Source organism: Uloborus diversus, chromosome 2 (assembly GCF_026930045.1).
Source record: "Uloborus diversus isolate 005 chromosome 2, Udiv.v.3.1, whole genome shotgun sequence".
In the NCBI taxonomy this organism is placed as follows: domain Eukaryota; kingdom Metazoa; phylum Arthropoda; class Arachnida; order Araneae; family Uloboridae; genus Uloborus; species Uloborus diversus.
In genome coordinates, this window is record NC_072732.1 from 121,288,873 (window position 1) to 121,315,838 (window position 26,966).

The window sequence follows — 26,966 nt, forward strand, 5'->3', positions numbered from 1 at the left end:
AAACCTATGTACAATCCTTGATTGCGAAAACATTGATTTGTCAGAAATAAATTCCTAGTTTCTTCATATCATATAATTAATTTTTAAATCAAGATGCTTTATGTAGGTATTATTACGTTTCGTTAATCGACTGCAATGTTGAAGTGAGTTTAAGTTCAGTTTTTCAAATTCTAATTAATTTCGGTGATTTAATCTGTTGTTTCTGTTGAAGTTTGTTCCGACCTCAAAACACGTGACAGTGCGCTATAAATTCGCAAAAAAAAAAAAAAAAAAAAAAAACACTTTCCTTATTTTAAGTATGGGAATGCAGTATTACCTCCTTTTAGGGATACCCTTAAATAAGGAACCTTTTGTCTGGTCCTAGTCCCTTGAAAAGGGACCACCATGTGTTTACTTTTGATAAAGGGACATTCTAGCTCAAAGACAGTCACAGAGAAAAATCGCAGTAATTAATGCATAAGAAATAACTGCGTGCAAATTGAATTTTTTAAAATCAAGCTTCTTGTTTTGTCTAAAAATTAACTGGTAAAAATGTGTCTTGACATTAACATGAAAAGCAGAAAATATGTATTTTAAATTTCTTGCTAGTATTTACATTCATGCTTTTCCGTCTCTGCAATGTATTCATATGGGTTCAGCTTCAACAGATAGTGCATCGCCTATGACAAACTTTTTACTGAAACTTATGTTATTTACATTGTATTGCATTGCAAATTGCATGACATGAAACAAATCCATTATAACAAGTTCCTTCAAATGATTTTACTAAATTTTTGATGAAATTTAAATCTTAAAATTAATATATTTTTTCTTCAATTTAAATAACACTAAATTTCATGTAACATCTATAAAACATTTTCAGTACTTAATCTTAAATGTTAATAGTTTATTTTTATTATACTTAGTATACGCCATGCATCAATTCATATACCTCCGAACAAGGGACACATCTATTTAAGAGACTAAAGTACAGTCCCCTATTTCAGTGCTGCATAGAATTTAAGTTACTTATCAGAGTATAAGTAATTTAGAAATAAGATGTGAGTGCTAGTCCGACAAAAGGGCCATGTCAGCCTAGTTGGAAACTAGGGGCCCGACCTTTGGAGGGGCCCGGCTCGGAAAAGGAAAATAGTAAATTTTGAAAGTTTTACGGGGTGAGGGGGCCCGAAGAACAAATCGACAAAGGGCCCGCATTGGCTCTCAGCGGCCCTGTGTGAGTGGCAGGTATTTTTTTTTAATACTATTTTTCAACTGATAAGCAAGAGGACCTTTGTAGGTGAAACGAAACACAAACTGAAATAGAAACTAGCAATTGATAGTTTCAAGGAATCGAAGACGAACTGCTCAATTAGCAATTCAGTTATTTATGTACCCGTACTTAAGCGTATGTTTTTGTTGAACCTCAAACTCTATTGGAATTTCAATTATTATTTAATAAGATCTGCTGACTTTGATATTTTGAAAAAGCAGTTGAAATAACCTATGAACTTCAAAGCTTATAGTATACAGTACAAAACTAGTTATGTTTGTGTTAACATCTCGACATGAACACCAAATTTGTAACGATTTGGATACGGATATATTTCTGTGATAATTAAATAACTATCTCTATGTCACACAGCAAAATTATAGGCACATTGTTTAGTTACAATTGACCTCGTATTCCAATATAATTTGGTAATTAGTCTTTAATTAAACATAAAATGCCATCTTGTTGAATATTATTCTCGAACAAAATCGTTTTAAATTAAGTTATTGCTTTCAATTGAGTAAATTCATACTTGAAGGAGTAGAATTTAAAAAAATCACAATTAAGGGAAAAGGAATAATCTAATATTTTGTATATCTTTTACATTATTTTCTGCGTGGTAAAATAATTTAAGAGCAAAAGGTTTTCTATGAATCTATGATTCAAAAGTAGCGTTATTTCAACAAGAACATCGAATAAGCTTCGGTATTTTTTGGAAATAATTGCAAATCAATTTCTAGCGCATTTAAATTTTCGTTAATGTTAAATTTTAATTGGAAGCACTGGATGTTCCATAAGGTTTAAGAGTGAGAGGTTCTTTTGAAAATTAATTACCTGATTATTATTTCTCCCGTTCATTTCTTTCTTTCTTTTTTTTAATATAAACTTCCTGATCAAAGTTTCTGATGTTCCGAAAGCTTAAAACTGAAAAAGTGATATTAAAAAACATCTAAAAATATTCGTTGTTTTTAATTTTCAAAAAAGGGGGAGAGGGAGAAGGAAACGCGTTTTATTTTAGACTAATTAATTCGCAGAGAAGTGCGTTTTTCTTACGTTCTACTGATAATTTAGAGAGCTCTTTTTAGTATCGTAATCATGGGCGAATTGATTTCGATATTCCAGAAAACATTAATAGTCTACTGAAAATAGCAAAAGTGGAAAATAATTATAACAAAAGTTTTATTATGCGTTAGAAACAAACATATCAGTAAATACATCATTAAATTACTTTTAAAAAAATAATTAAAATTGAATCCAGAAAAACATTTTAGTTGTAAAAATTTAAATTTGTGTGTCCCGAATAAGAAATTTAATTAAATACTTATAACTTCTACGAGTCTTTTTTCCTAAGCAAAGTACACTTTCTACGGGGCGTGTTGGTTGACGTTTTTAATTTTGATGCAATTTGCTTTAGATAGTCTCTTTAGTGTCCAAGAAGAAAGGTCTTTTTTTTTTTTTTTTGAAAAAACAAATTTTATCAAGAAATGGATAATGTTGCAATCAAAATATGATACATTTTAACTTCAATTTCTGGAAAAATTCAGCCAGGTATCGATTTTTTTTAAATATTTGGTTTATATAATGCTAATTTTTAGTTTTAGACGTGCTAAATTCTTGCACTCTTATACAATTTACAGAAAATGAACCCTTAATAAGGTTTCTGAAATAAAGGCAAAAATTTAGAGAACTTTAGAAATTGTTCAAAATTTTATTTATAAAAACATTACGTTCTATGGCTATGTTAAAATTATCATTTCCCCAAAATATTCGTGGCAACTCGAAGAGTTTAACAGAAATGTCAAGCAAATGACAAGTTTTCTTTTTTTTTTTTTTTTTTTTTTTTTTTGACATTTCTGCGAAACTGCTTCGAGTTACCACGATTATTTTTGTGCAGTAATAATTTTAACATGATCCAAAACTATAATGCCCATCAAAACGTTTGACATTTGTCAGAAGTTTGCCAAATTTTAGCTTCAAACATCTGAAAAACTCCACGAAATCCTCATTTATGCCTTCACTTTTTTACAACTTCAGACAAGTGCCAAACAATTATGCGGTTTAAAACTCCACTGTAGTATTCTATAAACCAATTCTGAAATGAAATCTTTGCCGCATGTCTAAAGTTTTTCAGAAAAATTAACCGTAACTCCGTAAAAAATTGTTTTTTCAGAAATCCTAATTCACTCTTTACTATGACACTATGAAGAACATCTGTTGCAAATTTTGACGAAGTCTAAAAGGTTAACTATGGCAACAGTTCCTTACTTTCAAAAAAAAAAAAAAAACTTATAGTAGTTTTTTATGATCTTAAATTTCAAATTATCAATTTATTACTTATGTCGTTTATTTCCATTTCTAAAACTTTGTTCAAATTTAAAGCATTTTGATTCTTTTTATAATTTCTGCATGTTTTTACTTTTATGACAACATGGTTTTCCTAAACCTTTTTGTAAAAAAAAAAATTTTAATAGTCGATTATTTTCTTTTTTTCAAATGCTTCAAAAAATGTCATGCTTATGAATGTTTATTGAAATTCGTATTTGTATAAAATATTTTTTTCTAACTTAAATTTCGTTTGTAGCTAAATTTCTGGCATATCAAAACAAGAAATTCCGTTCTGTCAGGTATTCTGCTCAAAATCGTTTTATACTTTCTGAACGTGTAGGGAAATGTGGAGAGAACTGAAATAGCAAGGAAAAGAGAAATAGTGAAAAAATGTATCTGCTTTTAGCGCCAACTATCTATTAGCATTTTAACCATGTAATCTATTCCTGTCAAAAAAAAAAAAAAATCCCTGAAAATCAAAGAGTATGATAATACAAGCAGTTTTCAAAAATTGATACTCGTATAGTATTATTTTGTTGTAAGTCAAAAATTAGTTCGTTGTTATTAAATGATTAACTTCTTGTTATTACCATTTTAAATATTAATTAAAACCCAATAATGTGCAGTGCAATATTTATTTGCTTAATATTAGACTAGTAAGTTAGTCAAGTGCATGCAGGGCAAAGTGGATGGGGCAAGTAAAATAGTTAATTTTATTCACTTTTTCAATCTTTTACCAAATCAGTTACGTATTCATTTTTTAACAACTTCAGTCAAATTCATTCATTGAATAATTCCCTTGCTTATTTATTCATTCACTTATTTTCTTACTCATTGACAATTTTGTTAACTGATTTATTTTTTTCGCATTTATTATCTTATTTATTTATTTGCTTCTTTTTATTGCTTCTTCTTCTTTTCATTCATTTATTCAATGTATTATTTCCTCATTTATTTGATCAAAAACATCTTTTATAATCGAGTAAAAGATATTTCATTAGAAAAGTATTCTATTTTTAACTTTGTCCCATGAAAAAAAAAAGACGAGAAAAATTTTTACCTTTCATTGCAGATACAAATTAACTGCCAAAAATAAAAAAATAAAAAGTTTCAATGCTGGTTACATTATAAAATTTTTTTTTTTATGTACATTCGCTACATTGAACCTTTCAAGATCTTATTGTATCTGCAGCTTACTTACAGTGTGTCCGGAAATTGACTGCTTTCAAAAATTTATAACTGGAAAACGGTTAATGATTTAAAAAAAAAAAAAATCCTGCAGAACATTCATATGGCGGGATGTAAATTTTTCCTCCCAGAGTTACAAATTTTAGTTCAAAAATTTTACAATAGATGGAGCTGCAGATTGTGTGTTGGAAATCCAAAGAAAGGTACTAAACTACATCATACTTTTTCGAAAAATATTTTAAATGAACAAAATTACATAACAATCTTTTCTAAATGTCTAACTGCAATCAATATCGCAATCGCAGGAAAAATCGGCGAATTTCAATTCTTCCTTTTGATATATGGCCTTACTTTCTGAAGCTGTTGAAAAAATTTTGAATTAAAATTTGGAGCTCACGGGGAAAACATTTACGGCCCATCACATGAATTTTCTGCAAGAATTTGTTTTTTATCATTAACCGTTTTCCCGTTACAAATTTTTGAAAACAATCGGTCTATTTCAGGACACCCTGTAAGAATAGCGTATCAAACACATGGACTATATATTTTCTACTTTATTTTTTTACGAGAAAAAGTAATCGTATATGTCATAAATGTAAACTGTTATGACACCTACTATATGCCTACCACCTACTATACTAATATACACCTACTGTACTAATATATACACCTACTATACTAATTTTGACTTTCCATATCTATTGATTCTTATGAGACTCAAGTGTCATTTGTCATTTATAGATAGGTCATACTGATTTTCACTGAAAACTGTAGTTGCATCCGGAATTTATGGCATACGGGTTTTTCCTTTTTGTTTTTTTTTCTTGCAAGCCATTCTTTGCCTACACCAAAGAAAAGAAAATAATTGAGTTTTTTTTGTTTTTTTTTTTTTTCACTTGAAGTTAAAATTAGCATTACCTGCTGCAATGTAATGGAAAAGTTTTTGTTCCTACTTTTAATCTGTCTTTTGATACCTGAGGCTTAAAAAAATAAAATTCCAGTGAAGACCATTTTCTCATTAAAAAACAACGAAATGGAATCTAGCTTTTAATAGAGTACCTCAAGGATACGTTATATTTTATGAAGAGTATATTCTATATTTAAAAAAGAAAAATTAATTACATTTATGTTTCTTGACAGCAAGGAATATTTTCGTGAGTGTATAGCGTAGGAAAAGAACATAAAATAAACTTTGAAAAATGTTTTGCAATAATTATAAATATCGGCGTAGTTCATTAGAAACGAGTAATGGATAAAACTTTATTAAAAACTAGTGATAACCGCACGGCTTTGTCCGTAAAGGAAAAATTAAAGGTCTTTTGGTTCGCCTGTATATTTACAAATAATGTATGGTGAATTTTCTCGCTAATTGGTTTGTACCCATGTTACAGTTCCACGTTATGATAATTTCGTATCTCGCCAATAGGCTTTTGCCCATGTTACGGTTTCCACGTTATGATAATTTCGTAATTTACTCGTCCATCTTATGATAATTTGGTTCTTAAAATTGGAATAGAAAAAGAACCACATCGAATTTTTGAAAAATCGCTTCGAGGTTCACATCCCATGCTACAAACTAACTTTTTGCCAAATTTCATGAAAATCGGCCGAACGGTCAAGGCGCTATGCGCGTCACAGAGATCCTGATAGACAGACATCCGAACAGAGAGACTTTCAGCTTTATTATTAGTAAAGATATACGAATTTTTAAAGTTGAAATTATAACTGGTTCTTTCTTCTAGCTCGAAATTCCAATTCTATTCTCTAATATTACACTGTGATGCGCAGATAAACGGCAGTATCTGCAGAAATGAGCTTTCGAGATGATTCAAGAAACGCGTTTTGGATTCTATACTAACAATTAGAAACATTATGGAACTAAACGGTTTTTTTCCTCCGATCGTTTTCTTCAGCGAAAACCAAATAAGCTAACATATAATAGATGACAAAAATGCAGATAAAATGAAATATTTGCAATTACTGCCTTTTACCTTGCCAGGGCAGTACATGCCTAATTACTGGTTTTTTATTGTGCTTCTCACATTCCGGAGATGATTTCGTCCATAATGATGTATCTTAGAATGAGAACTTGAAATGCAAAACAAAAATACGAGTAGTTCAAAGCTTTTGCGCAGCATTGATTTAATAGAAACAAACTCGTTCATGAAACTTTCCAGTACTATTGCTAAAAAAAATGCACGAAATTGCTACCGGTTACTGCTATTTCATTCATCAGTTGAATGTACTTCAATGTTCTTTCTGGTAAATAAGAAAGAAAATGCTCAAAATGTGTACATAAAAGTAACGAACCATTTTTGTTTTCAAAACGACAGTTCAATGCCACGAGCTATGAGGACATTTTGCCTTTTAGTTTTAAGACACTAATTCTGTGCTATACACTGTGTGCAAAAATTAAGGACGAGACGGTTTTTTCAATATAACTTTTTACAAAAGCTTTCCAAATCAACACATTTAATAACGTAAGATCCCCAATACGTAAGGACATGTGTAATGTAAGCAACACTTACTAAAAGAGAAATCAGAGGGATAAAAGGAAGTTTTATTGAAAAAGTAGCATGGAGCGCAATGCGACTGAAGGCCGAAACATCCCTGTGATGCGTGTCCAGCAAGAAACATCCGGTCTTTAGTAGGGGATATGATCTCCCCCGACTGCTAGGCAGGTTTTACAGCGTCTGCCCATGCTGAGAATGAGGGTGTCAATGAGTTGTTGAGGCATTGCTGCCCATTCATCTTGCAGCGCCAATCGAAGCTCCCGAATCGTTACTGGTGGAAAGGTACGAGCTGCCAAGTTTCTGCCAAGAAAATCTCATACATGCTCGATGGGATTGAGATCCGGAGATCGTGTCGGCCGATCCATACGTTCAATATCCTCACTCTCTAAGAGCTGTTCTGCAGCTACTGTGCGATGACATGGTGCATTGTCGTCCATGAAAAGGAACTGCGGACCCATAGCGCCTCTAAAAAGACGCACATATGGAAGAAGAATCTCGTTACCATAACGGGTCCCGTTGACTGAACCTGCGTCGAAGATGTGAAGGTCTGTACGACTACCAAGCATGATGCCTCCCCAAACGAGAACACCGCGACCTCCATACCTGTCCCTTTCAATGATGTTCAAGGGATGATTGCGGCTTCCCCGCTCTCTCCAGTTGAGTATGCGATGAGAATCGCTACTCAGACTGAATCTGCTCTCATCTGTAAAGAGTACTCGTCCCCATTCATTGTCTCTCCGATTCCGGTGTTCCCGGCACAACAGAGAACGCCTTCTCCGATGGCAAACAGACCACCACCGTGCAGTCTTCTGGCCACGGTAAAACGCGATATCGGTCGTCCAGTCGCCTGTGTCGTGTGTCTAGCGATTTCTCCCGCTGTCTGCCGCCTGTTTCTTCCGGCCTGTAAGACAATATACCAGTCATCTGCGGGTGTGGTTTCTCGTGGACGACCACTACTGAACCCCCGGATAGCTGTTCCTGTAGTTTGAAATTGTCTTCAAAGTCGTGAAACGATGCTGTGAGCAATTCCGAACTCTGCAGCCACACTTGTCACAGTGCGGTCTTCCTCCAACTTCCCAATGATTCGACCTCGGGTAAAAGCATCCAGATGTCGTCTAACAGATTGATTATTCGCCATTTCTCGCCGAGGCAGCAACTCGGTGTGATTTTAACTGCTTAACGGCGTGCAATCTCTTTGCCAGAAATACTGATCTTACACCGACAACATGCTTTATACTACTCAGACACTCCCCCATTACGTCTGCCTGCATATCTGCGCATGTGCTACCGTACATCACCTTACTTCATCTCCTGGTTGGTCTTTCTGTCCGCTCTGCCTCTTCGTTCAGCTGATATGCTAATTTTTCGACTTCGTCCTTAATTTTTGAACACCAGTGTATTTATTTACTTATTTACTATAGAAATAAAAACAGTATCGCAAGTGGGAGGGAGATTTTTAGATTTTGATCTCAGAGCAAGAATTAAAATGAAGGGAGAAAGTGTGTCCAATCATCTGCTTAGCAAAAGCTGACCCAAAGACCCAGAGTCACGTGACTCAACAACGATGAATGGTTGGCAAGTTTTGCGTGAAAGAAGCGAAAGAATCCTGATTTCTCCCACAATGCTTTGCTTAAAATCTATCACGTGACTTGGGGTATTGGTTTCATGAATGAAAGTCTTCACTCCCTCCATTTTATCTCTTCTCAGTGATTTTTGTTACTTTTGTTGAACTTTACAAAATTCCTGCTGCAATTCAAACTGCAAATTAATTGAAATATGTACTGTGAGAGGTCTTAGATTCTAGTTCAGAATGTGCTGCATTATTATGGTTACATTATGTCTTTAACTGGTGTCGTAACTAAATCTAGTTTTATTTTAAATCATCTCTTTCATTGAGAGAATAGATATACAGTATTTACTAAAGGTTCTTTTAAGAAATTCAGTAAAAAAAAATAAGAAACTTCAATGTTTATTTTACTTTTTTTTTCTCCCACAGACAGCAACTTTGTCCTCGGCAATGCACAAGTGCCCAAGCTGTACCCGATTGTTTACTGTTCGGACGGATTCTGCGACCTGACGGGATTTCCTCGAGCGCAGATCATGCAGAAGGGGTGTGCCTGCACCTTCCTCTACGGCCCCGAAACGAAGGAGGAGCACAAACTAGAGATCGAACAAGCCCTCGAGAGCAAGATGGAGCTCAAACTTGAGGTCATGTTTTACAAAAAGAACGGTACGTTGTTTATTTTCCTGCTATCAGCAGTCGAAATATATTTTGTTCGAATAGATATGGATTATTATTGAATGCAGAGCAACCGAATGGAGGTTTTACTATTCAATGTTTAGCAATCAGTAGCCGAAGTGAGTTTTGTTCTTACAGTAAAACTCGCTTGTAACGATCCCTGATTTAACGAGAACCCGGATTTAACGAGGAAATCAGAAATACTTGGTTGGTACAATGTTAAGTGTATGGGAGCATAACTCGCTTTTAACGAGTAAATACCGCTTAAAGCAAGCAATATTTTCGTGATTCGTAAAATTTCTATTGACTTCCAAATCAGCTTATCCTTTGTTCGTAAATTTTCTTTAACATTCCAAAGTCAACCCGAACCAAAGTTAGTGATAAATCATAAATCCTGAGAACAAGCAATGACAGCACTTCTTCTACTTGTGGAGTAAAGAAATATTCAAGAAGAATTTATATATGGCTGTTTATGCGTAATACACATAAACAAACACAGATACTACATTGTGTATTCCTCAAAAACAATGACATAAGAAAGAGACATTCAGACAGTTCACAACAAAGTAATCTACTGTACAGTGATCAAAAAGAAGACAACTGAAGACAACTCCTCCACTTCTCCCCCGAATGGTAGCAAGACCTTCTCGGTTTTGGTGGGAGATGTGGAGTGACTTTCTATCGCCGTCCAACAAAGAAACCCTGAACAACAGCTAACTTGACTAAAATTTTGACAACACAAAATACAGTAACACCATCGAAATCAACATTTTGTGTACATAAATAAGGTTGATTGCAACTTAAAGAAAAACACATAAATGATTTTTTTTTTTTAAATACAATTTTGAAGAGAAAATGATGTTACTTCAAAAACATAAATAATAAGGAGAATTAATTACAAAATGATTAAAAGTTATTTTTACATTTTAGAAACAACATATTTTTCAAAAACACTGTAATCAAAAAGAAGAAAAAAAGCAACTATGATAAATTTTTATGAATTTTTTCGCAAAGTCGCTTTTTACGAGCACTCGGTAATAACGAGTAAATATCGCGGTTATAAGCGAGTTCGACTGAAATAAATATGGATTATTATTGAATGCAAAAAAAAACCGATATGATAGCTTTACTACTAATGCAACAATATTCTGGGTAAATATTGCATGTTATTTATTCGTCAATTTTATTTAATACTGACCATCTCTGATGAGTAGTTGTTTCATCAGTTCGCAGCATTCTTGTTTAGGATTAAAAACCTGCTAGTACTAAAAATATTAATATATTTTTATGAAAATATAAAACTACTAAATGATGGTTTGACTTCTCAACGTAATAATTTTCAGGGAAAATATTGCAAGATACTGTTGTTTCAATTTTATTTAATACTAACCATGTATTATGAGTAGTTGTTTCGCCAGTTCATAGCATTCTTGTTTAGGACTAAAAATGTGCGATCTGATGAAGACCATCAAATTGCATTATTGCCTTTTATTACATTCCATTAAATTTGATCTCACTTTAGGGGCTAGGTTTGCTGTAGTTTATTCGGAATAAAAATATGATGAAGTGTTTGACTAAATCAACTATTAGATTGAACAATCATACATCAGTTGTTAGGAGCATCCCCTTCTTCATCTTAAGCTATAATCATGGTATAAATTAAATGCTTAAGAGTGCTTTAAAACTATTTTTTTAGAAAGTTTTAGACATTTTCTTTTTCTTAAACAAAAATGTTCAAACAACTAATTCGAAACCTTCAGAAGGATATTTTCATATCCAATGAACTAACACCAGTCTCTCCTCTTACTGGACCACAGTGATGCTCCCATCAATTTTTCTGAGGATATACTCCCAGTAATCCATTATGCACAATATCTGTAGACGACCATTACATAATGTGTCCAGAAATTCATGAGAGTATAATCCAAGGGTGATAGAGTTTCGGGTTTTCTGGGGAGAAGAAAAAAACTGGTAAAATCATATTCATATTTTCCTTATGTTTCGGAAATTAACTTTCATTAACTACCATTGTAACGATAAATAACTACTCTTTACGTGCAGCTATAAAGGTCCCTTGGTAAAAATTTCAACTGGTAGTTAAATCTTTTCATTGCTTTAGCAAAATTTAAAAATGCGATGATAAAATCTGAATTACAAATGAAAGCTTTTTAAGCTTGAGGGTATAAGTTATGTGTCTAAAAAACGTTTGAGAGTATACGGCGTATATTGAGTATACCATATGGGAACACCCCTGCTGGACCATTTGGTTTACCTTAAACTGATTACTTGCCAATTTTCTACACAAAACAGAATTGGACAGTACAACATCACGTTGTCGGCATTCTGAAAGATGAGGAATAATGTCCAAATAATTTATGTAATTGGAGGCAAGATAAAAAATAATGTAATGTTTCTGAAAGATGAGGAATAATGGTGAGGAATAACGTCGTATGAAGTGTTCCGATTTTGGATATCAGAAAATATGTATGACAATAATTTTGCAAAATGCAAACACAATTTATAGTACAACAACACAGTTGCGAAACAATATGAGGCACCTTTATTATTTTCTCAACCAAGTACTTTCGGAAAAAAAATCAAACCCGAGCAAGCCTTTTTTACACATAACGGATATCTTTACGTCCAATAGCTCACTATTTTGCATTGAAAAGGGGTTCCTTGAAACCCCGAAACACGAGTCTGTAATAATCTGTAATTGTGTGCTACAAAACGTTGAGTATTTCCTTTTACTTCTCTGCATAAAGGTGTTTTTTTTTTTCTTAAAGATTCAGTTATTGTGCAAAAAAAGTAATTGACTCGTCTTTTTTATGTATTACGAATACAAAATAATATGTATTACTGGAAAGTTAAAACGTTTTCAGGCTCCATTTAGCTGTTTTTAATGCCATGGTGAGAAGAACTTTGAAATAAGATTTAATGTACATAAATATTTTTAAAGAGCTGATTTGACGACGATTTTTATTACAGAGACAATTTAGAAAAATGCAGTTTAAACGTTATCTTTACGCAAACTAATAATGACAAGTTTGCAACGTAATACGCTGCATTTAACTAGGAAAAAATCACCAGAACATCGATTCATGAAGGAAAACTAATTTCTTTATTAAACGAAGAGCACTTGCAATAACCATTATTTCATGTTTCGAAAATGAAGTTCATTAACGAGAAATCAACGAAAAAAAAAGTGAAAATATAAAAGTCTGTAATGAAATGTGATGCAGAAAATCCGTTTACAAAAAGAAAAAACATATTTAGAAAGGAAAAATTATATTTAAAATGAAAACAAAATGAAGCGAATGATAAACATTTCAATTAACAGGCACTAAATGCATCATATTTTTCGCCTTAAAAGAAGTTCTTTAAGTAATTAATTCTGATTTTCTGACAGTATGAATTAATTTGAGAAACGGCAGGGTTAGTTTAAAAATAGAAGCTATTTAGATCGTTGCTTTGAATCAAAAGTTATGTTGATAATCATTCGGAAAAAGTAAAATAAATTAACTTCTTAAGGACACCAGAAATTTAACATACAAATTAGGTTATCAACAACATTTTCAACATTCTGTGAGACAAAAAATAGTTTTCAGAAATCATGGGTGAATAAAGTAAAAGTTACAACTGATGAATAATGTACTGTTATCTATTTATCAAAGCAAAAATATATATATAAATATATAGAGAGAGAGTTATATAGATAGATAGATAGATAGATATATAGATAGATATATAGATAGATATATAGATGGATATATAGATATAGATAGATATATAGATAGATTCGACATTATTTAGTAGGGTTTTTTGAGAATTATCATTTCTGAAAGAATAGTAATAAATTATTGGATAAAATCTATTTGTTAATGTGTGTTTGAAAGAACACGCATATGTTATACCGCGAAAGACCGATATTGGAGAATGTTGACTTTCAACATTCATCGGTGATTTATCAGAAATATTCGGTCTTCTACCAATTTCTATGGTATGCTGAATGTTAATATTCAGTGGTTAAGCTCTATATATGCCAGAGTTTGGACTTTCAAAGTACTCAAGTAAAAAATATTCAAAATAAAAGTAAATAACAGACCAAAATGAAAAATTTACCTTAACATTGAAAAATCTTTATTTTTGAGTGCTATGCGAAAGACCTAAATATTTGCAAAAATGCCAAACATTTTTTGAACAATAATGTTCAACTTCATTGTTTACATCAGTCATTTTGGGGGGGAAAAATTAAAAATTATAGAGGAAAGGAATTTTTTGTGGAAAATTATAAAATTTAACGGCAAACCTAAACATTTTTTAATTTGAATAATAATTTTTGTGGTTTATGTGGGCCTGTAAGGGCAACTTTTTACCAACTTAAAATTTTGAATTTCCAAAAAAGGTTTTGTCGATACACTCTATTAAACAGTTACAAACTCAAATAAACTTACGTTTCAAAGTGATAATTCTGTCATTATTAATCCGAGTGTACTGTAAACGAGTGTAATAAATTAGTGGTAATAAGGAGGAATGTTGCATAATGAAGTTGAACACATTTTCAGATTCCATTTTATTTCACTCATTTAGACATTAGAGCATTTAATATTTCCGAAACAGAGAGTCTCTTTTTTTTCATTTAAATACATTTTCAACTAAATTATACACCTCGTAAATAATTTTTTGAAAGAAAAATTTTATAGTTCGGGTATATCTATTATGAGTCAAAATATTTATATAAGCAGTAAGTTATCGCCGAAAAGCTTTATCTATGGTAACTTACTGACAATTATTCATGCTTTTACCTTCATTTTCAATTTGAACCGCATCATTGCTCGTGGACTTTCACCAGGGTGCCAAATCAATTTTAGCAACCAGTTTGTTGGCAGTTTTTGCTTCAATGAGAGAACATCTGCCTCCAGCTCAGTTACTGACTGTTCCAGAATGATGAGTCCAAAACAAGGGCAATAACCAGGCTGTCATCAGTTTATTGCACGGAATGTTTACTTTACAAATCTTTAAAAATCTCAGCAAAAATATTATTGACTTATTAAAAAATAATTCCTCAACGAATTGTTGTTCAGTTGTTAAAACGGTGGACATTTCTCCGCTTAATGGATAAAAGAATTTCAAAAATTTAGAATACTTTTGGAAATTAAAAGGGAAAGTAACAATAAAAAAGGAAAGTAAATGTTTTCGCTAATTGTAAATCTTACATATATTTCTTTAATTTTATGACCTAAAACGAATCGATAGAAATCGTAGTAAAATGCTAAATATTAAAGTAATGATTGCATGAGGTGTTCTCAACCGAGAGCAGGGGGGGGGGATAAGAATTTCAGGGGAGGCGTAAATATTCAAAATGTTAAACGAAAATGAAAAATGTGCTCAATTATGGGATCATATGTGAATATTTTTGAGATTACCGTCTTGTTGTGACTTTTAGTTCAGTTTTTATCCACGTATTGTATTCTAGATTATCCCAAATAAATTTGTATTTTGTTCTTGGGCTTGTGTTTAAAAGTACTATGTATGAAATTAAAGCTACGCGTAGTAAAATTAAATGTTATGTGAATGACTTTTTGTTATACGAACTTATCAATGCTTCAGCTATTACCTATACTAATCAGCTTCATTTCGAATGCCGTGAAAACCCCTGGTTTTCATAATTTCTTCAAAAGAAAAAGTGAAATCGATTTCACCTTTTTTTTTTTTTCGAAAGTGCGTTTTTATTTAAATATCATCCCTATTGATACTGAGACCATTAAAAATAGAGACACTTTTATATTTTTTCAGAAAGAATTGCAAAAAGAGGAGTGAATTAAATATAATATGGCAAAAATCGGAATTCATTGGAAAGTTAAAAAATATCTCTTGACATTAAAAAACGAATCGATTGTTACGTATAAATAACTAAATACATTCGAGTGAAGATTAGAAATGAAAGCATTTTCACTATCTTTCAACAAGCGTTTAATAAAACCCATTTTTAAATGTAAAACATAATTTTGTAAGAAAACATTCAGAAATCTGTAGTATACATGCAGCTATTTTTATGATACAACATTCTTTTTCGCACTTATTTCGAACTTAAAAATAAAGAGTTTAATATCAGATAATACTTACCTAATTCAGAGTTTGCCGGCAATGTAGAATTTTTTTTTTCTTTTTAATTCTAACCCGGTTCTGATTATTCATTTTAATTAAAAGTAAACGAATTTACGTAACTGAATTTACTAACCTGAAATACGGAAAAAAAAATTACTTTGTTAGACACAAAAATGTAAATATAAAATACATATATTCAAGTATATATTTGGTTAATCATTTAACAGTCATGCGTAAACGTGTTTTAACTAAAGAATTATATTTCGTACGAACACAGAATCTCATTCATCCGTTATCATTTATTCGTTTCAATCAATAGTTTTATCAGATTTTCGTTTTTCTCCTGTTTGAACTGTTTTTTTTTTATTGGAATAAAAGAATGCGCAGCAAAAAGAAAAAGATGTAGTATTGATCGCTTGGAAAGCAAATAGATTATATGAGCGGAGTGATAATGACGAAATTTAGTTTCGAATATTTCATGCTTTGCGTGATTCTGCTGCATCAAAAAATAATTATTAGCTGCAAAGAACTTTCTTTATCGGGAGTTTTCTTAATGTTTCTTTATATGATTGATAAAGAAATTTTTAGATCTTTAGTGTAGTGCTAAAATATAACTTTTTTTTTTGGAACGTCCAGCAAGTACTATATTTTTGAATACAAATAATTAATTGTTTTCTGTGAAAAACATTCCTGAAAAGAATTTTTGTGATGTTTCTTTATGTGAACGTCAAAGATAAAATTTAAGATCTCTAGTAAGGTACTAAAATGTAGCAATGTTCTTTTTATTTCTTTCGCTTAAAAAAAAACCCCCAGGAAATACCGTGTTTTTTTTAATACAAATAAACATTTGTTTGTTGTGAAAAACTTTCCTTGCATGAATTTTCGTGATGTTTACTTATATGATTGGCGAAGACAAAACTTTAGACCTCCGGTATGGTACTAAAATAATGTAACAATTTTCTTTTTTCCCCCTGCTTTAAATTAAATATTTAAATAAATGAGCAAATGTCATATTTTTGAATAAAAATAGACAATTGTTAGCTATGAAAAACTTTTTTTCCATGAATGTTTCGAGATGTTTCTGCATATGACGAAGATCAAGTTTTAAATCTTTAGTATGCTACTACTAAAATGCAACAATGCTTTTTTCTCCCCGATTTTTTTTATTTTCAGCAAATATCATATTTTTGAAAATAAATAAATCAAAAATTAGCTCAAGTGAATTTGCTCACTTTCTGAGTCAGATTTTCAAATATATACAAGCACACATTTATTTACACATTGAATGTGGTGGAAGGCCCTTGAAAAATTTCAGCCTTCATGTTTAAAATAAATACTTTAAAGAGATGAGATACACGTCTGTGGTTATTTTTTAAATGATCACGTACTTTTTGTCTTAATTTAAGCTGATGCTATTTCAAGCAGGAGAAAATCTGTCGTTCGCAATATTTTTTGATACATTAATTAGTACTTATATCGCCTAATCTAAAAGAAAATTATTTGGCAAGTTAAGCTACTTTTAGAAAGGAAAATAATATTTTCTATGCAACTTGTGTATCACCCAAAGCTTAAAAAAGTTCCAAAAAAAAAAACGGAATCTCCGAGTAAATTTGTGTTTCCGTAAAACCAAAATGAAATGGAGATATCGTTAACGCAGATGCTGTTCGAGCAAAACCGTGATGCCCATCATACTTATTGCTATCAACATATTTGCCACATTTATTGTAGATAATGGCTTCACCATCTCTTGGAGTCATTATGTCATTATTTAATGATCGGAATGCCGAGATATATGCTATAAATGTTAGATAAATCAGGCTCGTGGACATTGATAACAACCTTATGTGCTTTTGCTGTTGGAAACGATTAAAACAGGTTAACTTATTCTATGAATGAAAGTTATTTTTTTTTTTTGAAAGAAATCCTTTAAATCCGAGCGTTTTTTTATTTTCATTCAGAAGTACTTGGTGAAGAAAATTAAAAACCAGTGCGATGCCGTCAAAAGACAACTGGCAAATCAATTAGTAAAGAACCGATTCGTTCTTTATTGAATTCCTTAATTACATTTTGAGTGAGAATCTTGAAATTTACTATGCTTTTGAACTTTAACTCATAGCATCTTCTAAACTGTTTTCAATTTTTCTTTTTATTTGGAGAATCGTAGACGAATATATTATTATCAACATTTGTATTGTGGAACCTCACCATTGCCGTCTAAAGCAACATGTTTTATCTTTTTATTATTTTTGAGCGTTGAGCAAAAAAAAAAAAAGTTTTTAAAATAACTAATTAAGAAATGCTAAAATTACGTAAATCAGTATTATTCTAGTGTAGAATTTACGCTACCAACATTTTTATTGAAGAAAATTTGCAATTATATTTTCACAGGTTACCTTATACAATCCTATAGTTACACGATACATATAAATCATCGTCCTTCCTATTTTTTAGTACTAAATATAGCAGGAGGGAAGCGAAACCTTTTATGTACTGCGCGTAGCTGCTCGCAAAAACGCGTCCCCTCTCCCCTTTTATCAAAATTTGCTTTTTTTTTTCAATTTTAATCGATCATATGATGCCCCTAACTGGGAGGGGGTAGGGTAAAAAAAAAAATCCTCCGCTCTAAATATTTATAATATTCGAAAAGTCTGATTCTTTTCTCAGAATGAACTTGGTTTGAATTTCCTAAGGTTCTTAGAACATCTGTAACTAACGTTTAAAGAATATAAAAACGAAGTCTCAGCGATATTCATTTGTGTACGGCCTTTTGTGATAATTTTGCTTAATTTTTATTGTTCTGCATTTTTGAAGAAAAGTGGTTTTCTCAAAAACGTTAAAATCCCCCCCCCCCCCCCTCCAAATAAATGCCACAGTATGTGCTTTGACCTTCCCAGTCGACCCGAAGTCCTTCTGATCCGCATTTCGTTTTCTATCGTCAGAACAGTGGGGTTGTGCACCTCACGACAATTTTTTTATTTTTATTTTTAATTCAATTTTTCGCCCCTTTTCTTCTCCTTTTTGTTTTCCATTTTATAGCCAAATTTCTACGTCACGAGTTTGGGGACTGTTTTGGGAATAAAACAAAATTCTCGTATGCATGACATTGTAACGCCTTCTTTTTTTTAATACTAAGGCAAATTCGATAGAAATTTCTAAGCCAATTAGAACGGTTAAAATGAAAAATCTTCAAGAAAAAAACTAGTAAAAAAACTTTCAAGAGGTTAGGACTTATTAGTTTTACGTCATTGTTATGAAAATGTTTATGAAATACTTGTGTGAATATAATGCTATTTGAAATAACGATCCAAAATTTGCGTCGTAATTACGCCTCTTAGGCTTCTAAAATTGTGACTTTGGCCGTGGCTCATCAAAACTGATTTTTAAAAAAACTAATGCTTTAAATGACCATAATAATATAAAGCTATTTTGATAATACACATGTACAAAATGCCTATATTAAAACTAAAAACCAAGCATTGGTTCAATGTCTTAATGTGTTGCGAATTAATGGTTTAAAAAAATGCTTTTTGCAAATAAAGTTTAGTTAGGAAAGCTTTTAAAGTAGGATACACTTAATTTTGCTTTAAGAAATAACAACGACCTTGCTGTATGAGTAGGTCGTCAAATTACCATTTTGCAAATAAAAGCATAAAAGATATACTTCTGAAATTTAGTTGAAGCTTAGCCTAAGTATCGTAATTAAATAATTAAAATAAATAGAAAAATATGATAACGAAAGGAAATAATGATTAAGAATGAGTAAATAATCAGCTTCATCAATTATTGAATTAAATTGCTCTTAAAAGCAATTTTCCTTTATAGAATTTCATTTTATTTTGAGAGTGTCTTTTAAATACTTCTCAAGAGTAAAACACATAGAAAATGTTCATGATAATTAATGTGTCGGCTCAAATCGTTCTCTTTTTTTTTCTTTTATGAAACTGAAAAATGTAGGAAACTTCGAAGTACACGTGTAAAATGATCCATGAACTAAGCTCTATTCATAACATAGCACAATTAAACGACTTAATATTTCATCCTAAATTCATTTAGAAATCCTTTTTGTTATGGTAAGCTACTATTTAGAAATTCTAAGTTATTCATTTGTTCCTAAATCAAAAAATGATTTAGAACATTACACTTAATACACAGGTACATTAAAAAAAAAAACATTTCGATCTTTAACGATACGCAAATGTTTTTGGCGTACATTACATTTTTCGCTGCATGCACATTCATATTATCTTTTTATAAGCAGTAATTTTTAAAAAAAAACTAGCTTTGATTACAGTCAAGTGCACATACTTGGGACAGTTTTGAAGTTTTCCCGTAAGTAGCATATTAATCATGTGTTTTCCATTCGAACGAAGAATTCTATTTTTAGGATGTGCCTTAGTACTTCACCTCAAGAAAAAGTATAGATGTGTAGATATGTCTCTTTAAAGATAAAACAAAAAATAATTAATTTGAATTCTTAAATTTTGAATTCAAATTATGTTTTTCGCAATCACGAGTTGCGACAGGACCCTACTCATTGGTTTATTACTCTACTCACTTGTTTCTAGACACGGCTCTTGTCCCTCCAAGTCTACCTTCCTGTTGAACGGAGACGTGTGAATTAGTTGTGTATGTGTAGGCTTTTGTGTGTGCGTAAATCTGTGTGTATGCACGTTGGCGTGTGTGTATGTGTGTGAGTGCGTATGTGTATGAGCGTGCGTGTATCTAGGACATGGACGCCACCGACCAGGAGCGGCTACCGGAGGACAGAGCCGCGCCTGCAGGTGGCGGTGGTGGTTGAAAAAGGCACGGAACATCAAAGACGGTCAAATGAGAACAATAAGCAATCGTGATTGCTCAAAAAAATGTTCTTTGTCCCAAGTAAAGGATCACCCTCCCTAACTTGGGGCACTCATTATTGATCTTTCTTTCATGTATTCAGCAATAGATAACAGTTTGGAACATCAACTATCATTTTAAAGAAGTTCATTTTACAACCCAATAAAGAAAAAGAAAATCATTACATGGATATAAATAATATGATCTGGTAAACTTTCAATGATTTCAGAAAGCAGATTTGTCCCTGAAAACAATGAATGTCTTCCTAGCCTTCTTAAATTTTTTGAGTGTAATATTTCTGCTTTTCCCTACATATTTGGAAGTAGAAAAGCAATTGGTGAACCCAAATAATCATTAACAAGGCTTTTTTTTAGCTCTCCATGTTACTTATTTCACATCTTTTCATATTCATTTTCATTCTTTCATAATACGTTAAATTCATGACAAGTAAATTAGCCTCATCTATACTTTGAGACTCATTTTTATTACTAGAACTGATATATGTTACATTTTGGCAAAACGTCTTTTGCTCAGCAATAGATTCAAAAATTTTAAGCTATGACAACTGTTATGTTCTGTCCTGTTTAAGTATGACACTTTTATTGCCATCAGATTAGCCCTGAATTTATAAAACTTTGAATCTATACGTTTTTTTGATACACTTGAATTTTTCCATATTCCTCATCGACACATTTTATGTCTAAGTATCCTCAATCGGAACTAAGTCACAAGTTTGGAGCGTATTTGCAATTTCTCAAATTTATGAATAAATAAGTTCAATTGAATTAGTTGGGGGGAAATGAATCTGTCCAAATAAAGCACAGGTACATAGACGAGATGAACTGTGAAACAAATTTAAAAACTAATACTGCTCAGTTAGGATAGGTAAACAAAATTATTTCTGTAGTTAAAAATCGCATTTTTTTTTCGAAATTTTCAAAATCATAAAAATAACACGTAAAACTGATACATCAAAGTTAAACTCACGTAGCCTGTCAAGATAACAATTTAATTGTTCTGTAACACCATTTATTTCTTACTGGTGAAGTACCAACAGGTGTATCAGCCCTCAAAACTAAATTTGGCAAAATGTCCCAAGTTTGGGTACTGTACCAAGTATGGGCAGTACTGTAACGATAAAGCGTTTGATTGACCACGTTTCATTTAAAAGTCACATGTGTTGGAACAGAAAGACAGTCCACCACTTCTTTGTGAAGAAATAATGTAAAAAACAATCTTGTAAGAAAACGCTCGCATTTTTGTTCCAAAACATGTTTTGCTTTAATCGTGAATTTGCTCATTTAAGGATTTGTTAATTATTTAACAAACTATGCGAACAATTCCGGATTTTCGATTGTACGGATTGCATTTGATCCCAGTTAGTTCGGATAAAAAAGGTTGTACTGTACTTTTAATTAGAGAGTTGGTTAAAAAATGTTTTTTTCCCCCTTCAGCTCCAGGTCCCTTCTGGTGTCTTCTGGACATAGTTCCCATCAAAAATGAAAAGCACGAAGTGGTCTTGTTTCTTGCCTCTCACAAAGACATCACTAAAACGAAAACGGCTGAAATGGAAATCGATGAGGAAGGGGAAGAAAATGGTAAGTCTCTGATTTACTTATGATTCAGTAAAAGGATGTTTCTCAATTAAAGTTTGAAATTCGCATCTTAAACACCTGTCCGATCTGGCCAGCTTGTTGCTGATTAAATCCAGTCCGACAATGAGCTATCAAACTGCTCAATTCCTGGATTTATTTAGAACGTCAAAAATGTCCGAGTTTGGTATAGCGAACCAAAATTGATCGTGTAAATTGGCCTCTTAAATTAAGGCTTTGGTCGTAGCCTACCGAAACTGATTGTAAAAACTGATGTTTTTAAACAACTGTGATAATAATAAATTATTTTGATGATGCAAATGGACAAGTGGCATGCGTCAGTGAGATGATATTAAGCTTATGATGACGAAATTCTTAGTTTCTTCGCTCCGGATGAGACTAAATTATATGCATGATTGCACATTTTTTGTAATAATAATAGCTTCTAAGCTTTTAGTGGGTCGTATAAATCTAGCTGATATGCAAAGGTATAAAAGCGCTTCTTTTGTAATGTTATTTTTAGTGAAACAACTTCACAATCTACTGACAAAATTTTGTAATCAAATTCAAACTTATACGGCTGAAGCATGATACAACTTTCCAGAATTTCAATGTATGTATACAAGAATATTTTTTTATACAATAAATTGAAAATATGGAAAAATACTATAGAGAAACAGTTTATGACGTGATGTTAAAGCAGTATTTCCCAACGTGGGGTGTATGCTTCACCAGGGGTCATTTGCGTTTTTTCAAGGTGCAAATTAGGAATGAATTAGGAATTGCTTTTACTTTCAAACCTCTCTTACGTTACCATTTTTTTTCTTTATCTTTTATTTTTACATGCTGTTTGAATGCTTTTTTGAATCAAATAAATATCTTTTAGGGTTATACTGCATGAAATGAACTGATGTTTTAAGTAATCCGAGTAATATATCTCCGTAGTAGGATTTCCACACTTTTGGGAAAGGGTCATGGCCAAAAAGAGTGTGGAACCACTGTGCTAAAGCAATGTTTGATAGAAAACATACCGCTCAACGTCACTTTATGTAAACCAAACATTTTTTTTTAAATACAGTTTTATTGTTCGAAATTATTAGCGTCTAAGTCACCAACTTGATATAGAAGACATTAATAAAAATTGAAAATGTGTTCTTTTTCAACCTAAAAAAAATACAAAAAGTTACTCACTTATATTTAGTAAATTAAAAACCTATTGCATTGAAAGTTTTGCTATTGCTATTATTTTTTGTAATACCGGTTTTCTATTTTATCTGTTTGATATCATAGTTAGCAATTTTACTCTCTTTTGTTTACTTCCGTCTATTGTGTTTACCAAGATTATTTTGAATTTTAGAATATTCAACGAAACCGAAAGAAATTTAAAATAATTCAAAATAATGTCAGCTCTTTGAGTAAAACTTTCGCAGTTGTCTTTTCAAACAGATGAATGAAAAATGTATAAAAAAAAATTACGACCCAAAAATGAAATTCCTTATATAATTATCTTATTAAAAATGATTTTAAATTATATTCTGCTTTCTGTTAAAAAAAAAAAGTCGATATAGTCTACTTGGATTTTTTTTTTTCAAATTTAAAACAACTTTACTGACATGCAACTTTGAAATAGATAAGGGGACAAAAAGGTGCACTTTACATTTATTTGAAATTACTAATCCAATCTACTGCACTCTACCTAGTTCTTACCTCTCACATGGAATGCATGTACACATTCTTTATGTTTCCCATTATCTGAAAATGGCTAAAAACTTTTTTCATTTAAATTGTTATTGATTTAGTATGTATAAATTGCGTGGTTTAAACATTTTCTTATTTTTTTTCTCCTCAGAGATCGAGAACCAGCTGGAAGTTGAAGGGTGCTTACCAAGCAACCATTACCAACGGAGAAGAAGTAGGGCTGTATTGTACCAACTGTATGGGAACTATAGACAGGACAAGATGAAATCAAAGCTTAAACTAAACAATGTAAGTTACATCATAATTTAAAAAAAAAAAAAAACGGAAAGGCAAAAGCTTCACTCTAAGATGTTGCGCAATTTATTGCAGCAAAACGTTATCGGGTAGCAATTAATGAATGTAAACGCAATTTTTACAAAACTGTTTTAAAACCGTTTAAGATATTTCTGTATTAATTTATGAAATCAACTATATTTAAGCGTGTTATAGGCTTGTTTAATAAAGGTTGTGACCATAAGGGATCTTATAACAGGACAGAAATTTGTCAAACAAGAAGGATTAGTTTATCTGATGAAGATTTAAGATATTTATTTGATTATTCGTACTTTTTATTACAAGTTAAAAATTTCTTCATTGAATAGTAATAGCCTAATGAAATTGCATTGTTTTTGCTTTTATAGTAATTTTTGAGTTAGAGCAATTTGCTTTCTTGAAATCGCAAAATTGAAAATGTCTTAATATATTCAAATTATTAGTACTTTTCGATACATTTAGAAAGGAAAAAGAGTCTAAATCTGCACGCATGTGTTCCTGTGTTCTCGTAATACACATGGTCGGCTGTACGTTGTGACCTTTGCAAGGGAAGTTGAATACGTACTCCGAAGAAGACGAGATTATACTTTTTTGAGTTTATTTTGTCTGAGTGTGCAATAATCTGTTTGCCTGTCATTTCTTATTATAATATTTTTGTTAAAATATGATGTAACTACAAAAAATTAATATTTATTTCTTTTGATGCAGTTATTTTATTGAAGTTGCATTCTTGGTGAAATCATAGCCAATGTTAACCACGATTTAAAACGCATGACAGCGTAGAAAAAATCGATGTTTGAGGATAATTCTGCGCAGTAACAATTTGCTATATGTTTAAATGTTACTTGCACTAGTATTTTAATGTTAGGTTTTAAGTTTATAATTTAATTAATAGTTGATGTGCAGCATGCATTTTTAAAAATCGTCCAATGACGTCCATTTAGTCACAATGTTGTCGTTTTCAATTGCAAATATAACAAAATACGTGGTCTCTGTTTTCACTTTTCATTTATAGCTAACACAGCTCGGAATATTTTGAGATATGTTACTTTACATTAGTATACGACACACAGTATGTTCCAATTTGTCTTTTTAAATGCATTTTAAAAATAAGTGAAAAGACATGCAAATGCTCCAATTCAGCCCTACATTTTTGAGCTCGCAACGTCTTGATTAAACAATGAAAACACGAATAATAAATAAGGAAGGAAATCCATTGAATGACTTCCCTTGTGGCTGTTAAAGAAAAGGAAAGTGTAACTATTCGCCACTGGCTTGATTCAATTTGTCCAGATAAAAGCTATGCTGCAAATCCTTCTTTATACGTGACGATTATGCGTAAACTTTCTCTTTATTCTAGCCTCTTTAATGTGATGTAAAATGTGCTTTCAGCTTCGCCTCAAACTAATTGCATTTTTCTCTACTTATTTGCTTTTATCTTTGCTGTTGTAGAATCTCCTACACACAGCGGCTTTGCCTGAATACAAAGCAGCAGCCATTAAGAAGTCTCGTTTCATCTTGTCTCATTACGGAGTGTTTAAGACGTGCTGGGATTGGTTGATCCTAATCGGAACATTCTACGTTGCATTCGTTGTGCCATACAATGCCACCTTTCAGGATCCCAATGAGACTCCTTTGTTCAACAAGACAATCATCACAGATGTGATTATGGAGTCTATTTTTATCATAGGTAAGCCTTGAAACCTTGAACTATAAGCTAGCATGATTCGATTAATGGTTTTAAGTTTCTACACATTAAGGTCAATATGTTCTTTTTCGCATAAAAAGAAATTACACTTGTTTTATAGGGTATCTATAACAGCCTACTTTATCACATTTCACATCAGAAAACTTCTTAAGTCACTAAATTGTGAAAAAATCATCTCTAGATGTAATATATTTAATGAACGTAGTGTATTGAAACCACTACTTTTTACTAATATTTTTTGGTCCAGTATTAAACTAAATCCTCAACTTCTAATGAAATTTTACGATAATGTTTCCCAAAAAGCTCCAGCAGCATGAGAAACGGTGCTAGGTGAAATCCGGCAACAACTCTGAGCACGGCTGTTCCCCTTCTTGTGTCTCCCCCAGCTTGACTCAGCAGCTGTCAAAGATTTAGGTTCCCATTGTTGATTTGTTCTGTAATTCACTTTTTGAACTTCAAAGGGACTTCACCCGTTTATATTTATCGTCTGCTGACAGAGGTGTATGGCTACAAGTGCATGTCCATTCAACAGGTCCGAAAGTGATGCAGAGAATTTATTGGCCGTCAGAAGGAAGTCCACGGTGAAGAACGGAGTGGAAAACCATCAGACTTTGAGTCGCTTGTCATGCTCCACCCACCTTCTGTTCACATATCGGTCGTCCGTTCCGTCCATCACGTTTTTTTTCCTCCCAAAACTGGTTTTCCTTGCTGGTTGCCATGACAGCAAGCCATCTTGGACGGGACCGATTTCGATCAGAAGAACCTTGATATCTGACGGCCGTCAAAAGTAGAATAGAATTTCATTGGTTTCCGCCAAGCAGCGCGCTCTTTTCTCTGGCGGGTAAATACCGTCACGTGATTGATGTACGGCGACCGTATGTGAATGTTACTCTGCTTTCGTCGGCAGTCCGTCACGACAAAAAACGGGATGAACGGGACAGCCGGTCGATAAGTGAACAGCCCTTTATGCTCCCCTCGCCTTGAAGTTCGGACTGTCATGCTTCACCCACCTTGAAGTCCGGACTGTCATGCTCCACCCACCTTTCAGTTCGGACCTCGAGCCTAGTGATTATCACTTGTGCCTCAAGTTTGAGGAACACTTAGGAAGCGAACTTTTCCGGGGCGAGGACAAAATCAATAGAGACATGAAACGTTTCCTCAAAATGTTGGCCACGAGTTCTGTGACGTTGGTATACAG

At 32.2% G+C, this 26,966-nt stretch overlaps 1 protein-coding gene across 1 annotated transcript in view; it reads left to right on the forward strand.

The window, feature by feature from the left end:
- The window catches only part of LOC129216514 (potassium voltage-gated channel subfamily H member 8-like), a 105,328-nt gene that overhangs the window by 26,081 nt on the left and 52,281 nt on the right, over positions 1 to 26,966 (forward strand). Inside the window, exons 2-5 of the mRNA XM_054850729.1 lie at positions 9,272 to 9,505; positions 21,919 to 22,056; positions 23,900 to 24,036; positions 25,513 to 25,750. Of these exons, the coding sequence (XP_054706704.1) occupies positions 9,272 to 9,505; positions 21,919 to 22,056; positions 23,900 to 24,036; positions 25,513 to 25,750 (747 nt within the window). The remainder of the gene's footprint in view (positions 1 to 9,271; positions 9,506 to 21,918; positions 22,057 to 23,899; positions 24,037 to 25,512; positions 25,751 to 26,966) is intronic.